Source organism: Geotrypetes seraphini, chromosome 2, assembly GCF_902459505.1.
Source record: "Geotrypetes seraphini chromosome 2, aGeoSer1.1, whole genome shotgun sequence".
NCBI lineage: Eukaryota > Metazoa > Chordata > Amphibia > Gymnophiona > Dermophiidae > Geotrypetes > Geotrypetes seraphini.
Window position 1 is genome coordinate 153,530,852 of NC_047085.1, and position 12,590 is coordinate 153,543,441.

General features: G+C 44.0%; 2 protein-coding genes across 4 annotated transcripts in view; one reads left to right on the forward strand and one right to left on the reverse strand.

Moving 5' to 3' along the window:
* The window catches only part of LOC117355460 (acetyl-coenzyme A synthetase, cytoplasmic-like), a 156,046-nt gene extending 148,692 nt beyond the window's left edge, over nucleotides 1-7,354 (reverse strand). For 2 of the 3 annotated variants that reach the window (XM_033934055.1, XM_033934053.1), the window contains exons 1-2: nucleotides 6,686-6,932; nucleotides 6,320-6,515 (exon numbers count right to left, since the gene is read on the reverse strand). In XM_033934055.1, the coding sequence (XP_033789946.1) occupies nucleotides 6,320-6,515; nucleotides 6,686-6,833 (344 nt within the window). In that variant the 5' untranslated portion in view covers nucleotides 6,834-6,932. Of the gene's footprint in view, nucleotides 1-6,319; nucleotides 6,516-6,685; nucleotides 6,933-7,170 lie in introns of those variants that run through there. The other variant, XM_033934054.1, reaches the window with a different exon arrangement.
* NDUFV2 (NADH:ubiquinone oxidoreductase core subunit V2) overlaps nucleotides 7,221-12,590 on the forward strand; it is a 124,952-nt gene continuing 119,582 nt past the window's right edge. Inside the window, exon 1 of the mRNA XM_033934057.1 lies at nucleotides 7,221-7,370. Within this exon, the coding sequence (XP_033789948.1) occupies nucleotides 7,269-7,370 (102 nt within the window). The 5' untranslated portion in view covers nucleotides 7,221-7,268. The remainder of the gene's footprint in view (nucleotides 7,371-12,590) is intronic.

Sequence of the window (12,590 nt, forward strand, 5' to 3'; positions counted from 1 at the left end):
CATATCCTGCGGTAAGCTTTTTTAATGTGCAGTAAGAGTGCATTAGTGCATACCGCAGTTTAGTAAAAGGATTCATTTATTTATCATTCTTTTGTACAGAATTCACCCATTTTAAGGGCTGGCATATCTCCTGAGGTGTACAAATTTCCTAACCAACATTTTCAGACAGATACGCATAACTTTTATCCAGCCCCCCCCAACTCAAGAAAAAAACACCATCCTTCCATCCATCTACCATGTGCAAAAGTGTTTCCAAAGGATGATTTACAACTTGTGCATATATTTTATAAAATATTTGTTAAAAGCATGTAAAAATGGCTGGACATTTTCATGAGCCTCGAGCAAATGCAATTGTGTGTGTGCACTTCCAGGAGGATTACTTTAGAAATGCAGGTATGCATGTAAGTTCCTTTAATAAAGCAGGAGTAGCTGATGTGCATTTCTGCTGCATAAGATAAGTGCCCCATTATAAATACTACCCTCTGACTATGCAAGGCTGAAAAGCTGCTCGCACTGGCGAAGATTTAAATAGGTTCAGGGGAGGGAGGGCGTGAGTATGGGGGGGCATAGAAGGAGGGGGGGACACCACCACCTCAGGCGGCTCCTACCCTCGCTACAAAAAAATTCAATTATAAAACTCCAAACTGAGGTACAATCATTATAAGCTTACAAGACTGACGCAATAAAAGATAGCACAATGCTACAATGTAAGATAGAAAATATTGAAAATTACATCCGACGTCTGAATGTGAGAATTTTCAACTTTCCCAAGACCCCTGGGATTTCCCCGTATGATATGTTTAAAAAACACTTGGTGGAGGCATTAAGATACTCTTCTGAATTTATGCCCCTTTTAAAAAAAATTTACTCTCTGCCTCTATCTATGAAAAATGCCCAGAAGATTAGGGAAGGGGCATTCCAGTCGTGTAGAATAGTTGAGTAGCGACGGGAGCATTATCAGCACCGCCAGATTAGTGCTGCCATCTTGGCCATTCATCTCCCCCCCACTATCTTGACATCTGAGAGCTAACTGAAAAACATTTTAAGACCTGTCAATAAAAATCATCTTATTTTCCTTTTTTTTAAATTTATCCTCTCCTTTTATAAAGCCAAATTAGGCTTTTTTATCGCTGGCTGTGGCAGTATTATCTCCAATGCTCATAGGAATTCTATAAGCGTCGGTGCTAATATTGCTGCGGCCAACGATAAAAAAGCCTAATGCAGCTTTGTAAAAGGAGCCCTATATTTGTAATTCTTAATTTGTAATATATAGTGTGTATAATACCATCAGGGTAATGCAATGCAAAATTTTTACTCACATCAACTCGGTCCTTAGAGCGAACACCGACTTAGGTTCTGGTATTTAGGCCAAGAAAACCCCAGCAAAAACAGGGGGAGCCTAAGGTTCAGGTGCCTACTGCTGTCTTAAGTTCATTTTAGGTGCTGCTGTGTACGATTCTATAAATGGTGCCTAACTGAAGATTGACAGGCAGTGGCATAGTGAGGGAAAGTGGCACTCGGGGAAATGGTACCTGGCATCGCTACACTATGCGCACCCCCACCCTACCTCACCGCTTGGGTGCACCCTTACTGTTCCCTGCCACTTGGGTGCCCCCCACATACCTCTTGAAATGTTTGCCAGCATGAGCAGATTCTTCCACCTTCTACTTCCCAGCCTCGGCTCCCTTTTAACTTCACGTCCTGACCAGGAAGTGATGTCAGAAAGGAGCCGAGGCCAGCACAAGCAGCAAGTGGAAGATGCTGCTCGCACCCACAAACACTTAAAGAGGTGAACTGAGGAGCGGAGAGAAGGAGAGGCGCCGGTGCTCCTCATGAAGATGGTGTCCAGAGCGGACTGCCCCCCCCCCCCCCCCCCTTACTACCCCACTGCTGATAGGTGCTATACGCCATATTCCTCGGTGCCTAATTTTTAGTTGCTGTTTAGAGAATTGAGGCCATGGCACCTAATCGGTGGCACAGAGCTTTAGAATTGCCCTTCAGATACATCGCTTCATGATCAAGTATTTTGAATGCGGACATTGTAATTAAAAAAGAAACAAACCCCAACTATACCTTCCTGAAATCTGGTTGAGCTTTGCACAAAAGTTTGCTTTCACAAATGTAGCATAAGAAATGTTGCTCATATAGGATAGCTAATAAGCTGGTTTGTAAGAATTTTCGGCATATTAGAATGATTTGTGCAAGTTTTGCGAATGCTTATCATTTGGCATGCTGCAAAAGCAAATGGTGCACAAAATTTCACATGCTATTAGCCATTCTAAGGCCCAAAAATACATTCACAGAGGGGCCCTTTTACTAAAGCTTGGTGTGGGCTAAGAAGCCCATTTTATATCTATGGGTTTCTTAACACTTAGGCTCAGATTCTATAAATGGCGCCCTATTAGCGTCTAACTTAAGTTGAAAATGCCATTCACAAAAGAAAAAAAAGCATTTAAAAGAAAAAATGTGGTAAAAAATGGTGCTAGAATCATGCCAATGTAGGCATTTTACAATGCCTAATGTTACTGCAGGCATGGCTAATGCCGGAAATGGCATTAGACGTCATAAAGGACCTCCATAGGCCCAATTCGCATAAAAGGCAGGTGCTGGAAATGTAGGCCTTGAAACCCCTAGCCTTTATAGGTACGACGAGTGAGGTGATTAAATTTGCGGACGATATGAAGTTATTCGGAGTAGTGAAGACTCAGGGGGGATTGCGAAGATCTGCAACGTGACATAATCAGGCTCAAGGAATGGGCATCAACATGGCAGATGAGGTTCAACGTGGATAAGTGTAAAGTGATGCATGTCGGTAACAAAAATCTCATGCACGAATACAGGATGTCCGGAGCGGTACTTGGAGAGACCTCCCAGGAAAGAGACTTCGGAGTTCTGATCGACAAGTCGATGAAGCTATCCACGCAATGTGCTGTGGCAGCGAAAAGGGCGAACAGAATGCTAGGAATGATAAAGAAGGGGATCACGAACAGATCGGAGAAGGTTATCATGCTACTGTACCGGGCCATGGTGCACCCTCATCTGGAGTACTACGTCCAGCACTGGTTGCCATACATGAAGAAGGACACGGTACTACTCGAAAGGGTCCAAAGAAGAGTGACTAAAATGGTTAAGGGGTTGGAGGAATTGCCGTACAGTGAGAGATTGAAAAGAGGAGACTGAGAGGGGACATGATCGAAACATTCAAAATACTGAAGGGAATAGACTTAGCAGATAAAGACAGATTGTTCACCCTCTCCAAGGTAGGGAGAACGAGAGGGCACTCTCTAAAGTTGAAAGGGGATAGATTCCGTACAAACGTAAGGAAGTTCTTCTTCACCCAGAGAGTGGTAGAAAACTGGAACGCTCTTCCAGAGTCTGTTATAGGGGAAAACACCCTCCAGGGATTCAAGACAAAGTTGGACTAGACCTGGTGTGCCTGCTGTGCACCCCCTTAGAGTATTCATCCAGGCGGACTGCCCCCCCTCCCCACTACCCCTCCCCTTGGTACGCCACTGATGCCATCTACTGTCCCTTTTTCTCTGTTAGAGATCTAATGTAGAGAATGACACGGGGACAAATTTTTCCCCGTCCTGTCCCCGCAAGTTTTGTCGCTGTCCCTGCCTCATACCTGTAAGTTCTGCCTTAACTGCACAAGCCTCGAACACTTATGTTTTTAAAGTATTTGAGGCTTGTGTAGATGAGGACAAAGCTTGCAGGAATGGGGCATGGACAGGAAAAGAACTCACCTGAGTTCCTTCAGGGACGGGGAAAAATTTGTCTCCATGCATTCTCAAATCCAATGTACCTATCCCCAAGCTTTCTTGAATTCAGATACATTTCTCATTTCCACCATCTCCACTGGGAGGCCACTCCACACATTCACCACCTTTTCTATGAAAAAGTATTTTCTGAAGTTTACTTCTTAGTCTATCCCCTGTTACCTTCATCCTATGCCCCCCATTCCATAGCTTCCTTCCAATTGAAGGAGACTCACCTCATATGCATTTATGCCACATAGGTACTTAAATTTTGCTATCATATGTCCCCTATCCTGCCTTTCCTCCAAAGTATATATATTGAGATCTTTAAATCTGTCCTTAAACGTTTTATGATGAAGACCACCGACCACTTTAGTAGTTCAAGTTTCTTAAAATTTGATTAATCGCTTTACATAAAATTCTAAGCGATTTACAATTAAAATAGGGGAAATACAAGTAATCGTATAAAACATGATGAGAGACAAAGACTCCAATTGACGAACTGGAAAGATGGGAAAAAGGGAGAATTACAATTTGTATAGGAAAGTAGCCTTTCTCTGAACCAACTCCATCCTATTTATATCTTTTTGAAAGTGCAGTCTCCAGAATTGTACACAATATTAGAGAATGACACGGAGACCGTTTACCGCAGTAAACCATGGTCACCGCAGTAAATCTGCAGGAATGGAATCATTTGCAACTGGTTTACCGCAGGAATGGGGACAAGACCTTCCACCACCCCGTGGGAATGGGGATAAGATCTTTTACTGCCCTGCGGGAGCAGTGAAAAGTTTTGCTCCCATGGTAAAAAAATTGCCCCCGTGTCAGACTCGACATCTTCTCCCCAGTTCCTCTTACGCCTATTTTACCTTCAGGAGCCAGCCATGCCACGGTGAAGATAAAAGGAGCCCAAAACTAAAGCCTGAGACCAATGTGATTTGAAGAATAAAATTACTAGACAACAAAAGGTAGAAAAAATTAATTTATTTTATATTTTGTGATTAGAATATTTCAGATTTGAAATATGTACCCTAAGCTGGTATTAGATATAACTGGGGACCGCAAAGCCCAGGCTGTGCTTTTTTAGCTTCCAGCTGGCTTAGGGCTCACTCTCTCTGACCAATGAGCAGTTGCCCTAGTTGCACTCCCCTAACACTATTCCTGCCATGTGTGACTGAAGTATTCTGTTAGCTTGATTTTTCTATGTAGCATTTTGTAGTAATTTGGTTTGTTCAATTTTCACAATAGTGGAGGGGATATTTATGAAAGGGAGGGGAGACAGGGTTTTGTTGATCTTTGTTGCTCTGTATTATTTGTGTTTATAAAATGAAATTGTTTAGAATATTGTCTCTTTTTATACTTTAATAAAATAAGTTCAGTATAAAATCATAACTATTCGAGGCTTCTGTGGATGAGATCTGACAGTCTGCAGGGTGGGGATAGAGACCAAACATGCGGGGTGGGGACCAAGCTTGCAGGGATGGGGCAGGGATGGGGACTGAGCTCAAGGGGATGGGGCAGGAACGGGGACGGGGCAGAAACGTTGATAAATTTTTTCCCCGTGCCATTCTCTACACAATATTCAAAATGAGGTCTCCACAGAATCTTATACAGAGGCATCATTACCTCCTTTTTCCTACTGGCCATTCCTCTTCCTATGCACTCAAGCATCCTTCTAACTTTCACAGACACCTTTTCTGTTTGGTCACCTTAAGATCATCACATACTATCCCACTCCTCTTTTGTGCACAAAAAAATTTCACCCCCTAATCTGTACCATTCCCTCCGGTTCTTGCAGCCCAAATGCATTATCTTGCATTCAATTTTAGCTACCAAATTCCAGACCAATTCTTCAAGCTTCGTTAGGTTCTTCCTTTTACTAACCACACCATCAGGGGTGTCTAACCTATTGCAAAGAGGCAAATCTTACCAGAAAGCCCTTCAGCAATACCACTAAATAAGGATCAATGAATAACCTAGTTAAAGAAAAAGGAAATGCACTGATGAGTTTCAAACTTACAAGGTTTGTTTTTTTAAGACATTTAAAGACAGAGTAGAGATGTAGTTGAATGATTATTTATTTATTTTTCTATACCATTCTCCCAAAGAAGCTCAAAACGCTTTACATGAATTTATTCCGGTACTCCAGCATTTTTCCCTGTCTGTCTTGGTGGGAAATGGGGGAATTAATTACTTGTCTAGGGTCACAAGGAGCAGCGTGGGTTTTCTTTGAACACATAACCTCAGGGTGGTTTAACCACTGAACTCCAGCCAGGATACTTAAACTACTGTTGCTCCAGGTTCAAGGAAATTAACTAGTGTATCTGATTGTAACTCACTTTGAGCTACTACTGAAAAAGGTTTGAAGTAAATCCAAAATTAAGATTCCTATATTTTCTAATCCTACAATAAATTCTTAATTCAGAGTCAGTAGCATGCAACTTCTGTAAAAGTGTTTATATGGCATGTGGGGTTTGTCACATATCTATACCTGTACAGGCAATGATTCACAAATGACAAAAATACAATTAAAGTTTAAAAAATATATATATATATATTACCATAGTAAAGCAATCTTCTCTCCCAGATTCCTCTCTGTCACATTTCTGTCAAGCAGGTTGTAGCAGACATTGGTTTTCGCTCCCTTCATAAAGTGTACATAGATATCGCCTCTAGTTATGTCAAAATTATAGTCAAATACTTTCCCCGTGGGTAAGGGCTGCCAGTGAAAGTCTCGAGCAACTTCCAGCCAAAACTCTAAAAGAAAAACGGAGAGAGAAAAAAAGCGCCATAAATTAAGAATGCCGATACTACGTGGGCACTAACAGTCTGAAATCTTGTTAAGGAGAGGTATCTGAAATCTATGCCACAGCCAATCGATAATTTTTAAAGCCAATTCCTCCCCTCGTCCTGTGCTGCCCACTGACCTTCCGGATGCGCGATGGACTTGCGGTACATTTCCAGGTAAGTGGCGAGGTCCTGGACATGAGCTTCAAGACGCAGGTTAGCCGGGGGCAGGTAGACAGGGGACTCGCCGTCCGTGGGAGCCAAGGCTGCATCACTTCCCCTTAGCATCGCTGCAGCAGAAGAAGCAAGGATGAAAGTGAGGGGTGCAGCAGTCTTTTCACCAGCAGTATCGACGGCACAACTGTGTAGAGTACAGACGGCGGAGGAAACACCAAGGATGAAGGTGTTACCAAAAAAAATGTAATCTACCTATTATAATCGCCGTCGTTGCTATTCCGGGTTCTAATCCTGCTCCTTATAGCAAATCTGGGAGCCATCCGGCACTGGCACTGCCTCCGGGCACCGCCTCTAACCTAGCGTTCAGCCGGCTGTCTCTCATACAGCCAATCGGCGCCCTCCCGGCCCAACACTCCCACGCTCTGATTGGCCCCGGCGCTCGGCTCACCTCTGTCCACGGGATTGGGGAGCCGCAGAGGTCGGGGCGGGAAATTCCTCCTCCACTTTACAGCTTGGCTCAGCTTTTGGCCGGTTCGCTTGCGCTTGATGGTGCAACTGGGATTTAATTATATTCGATCAGGATGGACCGGTGATTCACTGTGTACTGGCTTGGCACCCCTGCTCATGATCTGTACATTGCAAAAACATGTAAGTTAGTCCAATTAAAAAAAGTATTCGCATACATTTATTATTTTGTTGTTTTGAATTTGATAACTTGTTTTGTGTTTGTTTGTTTTTCTGGTCATCTCGCGATTTTCTGTTGCTCGGTTCTGAGAGGGCGTTTTCAGCCCATGACTCAGCATACTCCTATAACCCAAATCTGAAACCCCTCCCTCATCCTTCCATTACAAAATACAATGATTACCCCCCCCCCCTTCCCATCTAGCACCAAAATCTTAACCAAACTTTAAAACATGTTTTAGTCTTCGAATACAATAAAGTGTGTAAAATTTTAAAATGTTCATTTTGGCATCTGTATTTATAAGACTTTACAACTTTAGAAAAAAAAAATCTGTATTGGCACTCAAAAAGTTTGTGAAAAAGATCTAGAATCATTGGAATATACCCACCTTTTACAAAAACGCAGAAGCGATTTTTACCGCAGGCCAGGGCTCTGAGCTGCTCCCAACATTCAGCGTGCCAGTCTGCGCTAAAAACTGCTTTTATGGTTTTGTAAAAGTGTGTGTGTGTGTAGGGGGGGGGGGGGATAGTTTGGTCCCAGGGTCCCAGATCCTCCTGCTCCTCTGCTATTACACGATGGTTATTCTTTATCCAGCACTGTGCATAGTGGACACTGAGAAAAGCCAAATACCGGTAATGCAACTTCACAAATTCCGACTTGTGTCGGTCATGTGGCAAGGAGGTTGGTACTTTTATGCATCAAATTTATTACTATGGCAATTTTCCTATTTTTTTTGACTGACATGGTCTAAAATGCAAGCTATTCTTAAATTTGAGGACTCTCTTTCCCCTGGTCACATGGAGGAACATTTTCAATAGTGCATCTAAGTTCAACTTTGGTCGTTTTCCACAAGAAGTCCAAATATCGTGGTGGGGAAACGACCATTTTTTAAACTACTAGATGTCAAAAAAAAAAAATTTAATTACCAGTTTGGATATCTTGGCCTTTAGGTAACATGACCATTTATTTTTTTTCCTCAAAACGGGACATCTACTAATTTTCAGTCCCGCCCCAATCTAGCCCCAGCCCTGCCCCCTGCTGCATGCTCTTGTCGGGAAGGAGGTCATGCGGGTGCAATGACATCACACATGACGTCATTCATTCATTTATTTCAATTTCTATCTCATTCTCCCAGACGCTCAGAACAGGTTACAAGTAGGCATTCACAATTGTTTGAAAACAGACTAGTCATGACAACAAATAGGTTACAGTAGACAATAACAGTGCTTATTCTAGAGACCAGACTGGTCATAGCGAAGAGTACTAGAAGTATATTGAGGAGGTAGTTTTTAATGGCCTGACTGGCAGAAGAGGAAGGTCTTTACTGCTCTGCAGAAGGTCATTAGTGAGTCTAGTGACCTGATCTGTGTGGGTAGTCGGTTCCATAGCTGAGGTTGGAAATGGCTGTAGGATCTTTTGTACGCCGTACTCATTCGGAGGGATCTCCCTGCGGGAATGCTGAGTCTTTGCTCTGCTTTGGAGCAGAGGGGGCAGTTAGGGGTGTATAGGCGTAGCTTGGATGCTATGTAGGCTGGGTTTTTTTGGTAGAATCTCTTCTGTGTTATGACCAGGGCTTTGAAGATGCATCGCTTTTTGACTGGTAACCAGTGAGCTGCATAGAGCGCTGGAGTAATGGGGTCATGGTAGTTGAGGTTGTATAGGAGTTGAATTGCTGAGTTCTGGACTTTTTGGAGGCGTTTTAGATTTCTAGCAGCGATACAATTGAATATGGAGTTGCAGTCTAGTCTAGAGAGTACGTAGGCATATAGCAGTTGGGCTAAGTCTGTTTATGGGAGGTAGGGTTTGATCCTTCGCAGTTGGCGTAGGTAGTAAAAAGATGTGAAAACTACCTGCGAGACGTGGGCGGAGAGGGACAGGTAGCCATCCAGTATAATTTCAAGACTTCGTACCTGGACTTTTGCTGTTAAGGGGTTGGATTCCCAGAATAGTGTTGGACGGACAAAGTAGTGTTCTTTTTCCTTATCCAGAGTAGTTCAGTTTTTGAGGCATTCAGCTGGAGTTTATTGGCTGTCATCCAGTTTTTCATAACAGAGAGGCAGTGTAGGAGGTTAGTGAGTTGGGTTGGCCGATCGTCACCTAGGGGGAGCAATAGTTGAAGGTCATCAGCATAGGAGTGAATCTTAATGCTGTATTTGTGTGCAATGTCAATGACTGGCCTGATATACAGATTGAAGAGGAGAGGGGATAGCAAGGCACCTTGGGGAACTCCATGCATGTGCAGATGCACTCCTGCCCGAAGGCGATTTTGAGAGAGGCTTCTTAGTGCAAAATACAGTCAAATCTCGGTTTGCGAGTGTTTTGCAAGACGAGCAAATCACTCAGCAAACTTTTGACTCGCAAACCGAGTGTTGACTCGATTTGCGAGCACCCCCCCCAATAACCGGCATTGCTCCCCCCCGCTTGCAGAGGCCCCCTCGCTCCAACCGGCACCCCTCCCCCCGCGCGAACCGGCCCCCCGCCCGAACAACTTAAACTTATCCTCCCCCATCTAGCACCGGCACCGGCACGCAGGCACAGATTGTGTGCCTAGAAGATCTTCCAGCTTCCGGCTTCGGCCTGCCTGCCTTGAGCATGCATCTGCACATGCTCAAGGACTTCTAATTCTCCCTCTCGCCGAGATTCTCAAAGTCACTAAATTTAAAATAAAATCATTTTTCCTACCTTTGTTGTCTGGTGATTTCATGAGTCTCTGGTTGCACTTCCTTCTGACTGTGCATCCAATATTTCTTCTCTTTTTTCTTCCTCCTGTATGCTCCCTCTCCTCCAGACCTCATTTCTTTCCCCAACCAACATCTCTCTCTGTCCCTCCATGAGTCCAACTTTTTCTTCCTCTCTCTCTGCCCCCCTTGCTTTCTTTCTTTCTTTCTTTCTCTTTCCCTGCCCCCCCTCCCCCCCGACATTACCTTTAGGACATCTACCATTTTTCTTCAATTTCAAATACAAAAACATCCATGTTCAAAACATCCTAATCCAGACCATTTTAATTTGGAAGGGGCAAGCTTAGTAATGGATTAGCCACGTAGACATCCCAACAGAACAGTGGGGTACCTTAAAGGACACTGCTGTGAATTTCATTGAAAGGGCGTCAGATGTATATCTCACCATAACCCTCTTATAATTTATGCTGAGCCCCCCCAAAACCTACTCTACCTACCTGTGTACCACTCCAATGGCCCTTATGGCTGCAGAATAGGGTTTGGATAGGTTTTGATGGGAACTTACTTAAGAACATAAGAATTGCCGCTGCTGGGTCAGACTAGTGGTCCATCATGCCCAGCAGTCCGCTCATGCAGTGGCCCTCTGGTCAAAGACTAGCCCTACCAGCATACGCTCTTGTTCACCAGGAACTTGTCTAACTTTGTCTTGAATCCCTGGAGGGTGTTTTCCCCTATGACAGACTCCAGAAGAACATTCCAGTTTTCTACCACTCTGGGTGAAGAAGAACTTCCTTACGTTCGTACGGAATCTATCCCCTTTCAACTTTAGAGAGTGCCCTCTCGTTCTCCCTACCTTGGAGAGGGTGAACAACCTGCCCTTATCTACTAAGTCTATCCCCTTCAGTACCTTGAATGTTTTGATCATGTCCCCTCTCAATCTCCTCTGTTCGAGGGAGAAGAGGTCCAGTTTCTCTAATTTTTTGCTGTATGACAGCTTCTCCAACCCCTTAACCATCTTAGTCGCTCTTCTCTGGACCCTTTCGAGTAGTAGTGTCCTTCTTCATGTACAGCGACCAGTGCTGTACGCAGTACTCTAGGTGAGGGCGCACTATGGCCCGGTACAGCGGCATGATAACCTTCTCCGATCTGTTCGTGATCCCCTTATCATTCCAACACAAAAAGAGAATCCAACAAAAACTGCAGTAGGACAAGCAGCAAGCAAAAAACAATACAAAAACTGCAGGCAATGTACAAGATGCAGGCACTGTTTATTGCAACATCAATGGTATATAACCTTATTACCAACCAGTGGACCCGACACGGTCCGTGTTTCGAACAACACACCTTCCTCAGGGGTCCGTGGTAAATAAGGTATTGAGAATAAGAGCAGTAAACAGGAGAAATTGGCACTTGTTTCTCCTGTTTACTGCTGTTAGTCTCAATACCTTATTTACCACGGACCCCTGAGGAAGGTGTGTTGTCCAAAACACGAACCGTGTCGGGTCCTCTGGTTGGTAATAAGGTTATATACCATTGATGTTGCAATAAACAGTGCCTGCATCTTGTACATTGCCTGCAGTTTTTGTATTGGTTTTTCCCCCCTTATCATTCCTAGCATTCTATTGGCCCTTTTCACCGCCACTGCACATTGCGTGGACGGCTTCATCGACTTGTCGATCAGAACTCCCAAGTCCCTTTCCTGGGAGGTCTCTCCAAGTACCAAAGATGTGGTTAGAGTACCTTATGGACCTGGGACCTCATCTCTATGATTTACTAGCTCACCCACCGGATAACTTTTATACCTGATGCTCTACTAGACTTCTCCATACCAGATGTTGCTGTTCTAGAGCCAGATATGCACCTTTTTGTTCTCATTTTAGTGTGATGAAGGAGGTCAGTGAGCACTGGGTGAGGGTGGGGGATGGATGTCTTACCTTGATGCATGCAGTAGTCATCTGGTCAATTTGGGCACCTTTGTGGCAAATAGAACTAGATTCACTAATCCATGGCTGAGTCTTGTTGGGCGACTGATTCACTACACACAGTCCTCATGCAAATTATGTGATCGGATGTACGCCCCACAGCAACCCCACGGATTGCTGCAAAGCGATCCAGACGTATGCGCAGACCATCCATTTTGCCTGTAGATTTGATCCGCGCATGTGCTTGCTTTCCGCACAAGCTTGAGGTCAAAACAAAAGGGGGAAGTGTGGCTGCACTTTTTGGCTTCACGAGTGGACATTTAGGAATCATTTCAATTTTTGTGCTGCCAGAATGGAACAGAACACACTTTGCAGCCAGACTACAGAACAACACGGAACAGAACACGCCTTATGCAACCACGCTTTAAACCCGCAGGTTAAAACCATGGGCTCGCACTGCGCTTTTTGCACAAGGGAGATGTGTTTTAAAGACATTCCAAAAATGTTTTATTTTGATGGTTTTTTTTTTATTTTTTATACTGGGATTTCAGGGTTGCAGGACTAGGATTTCAGGGCGTCAGAGAGC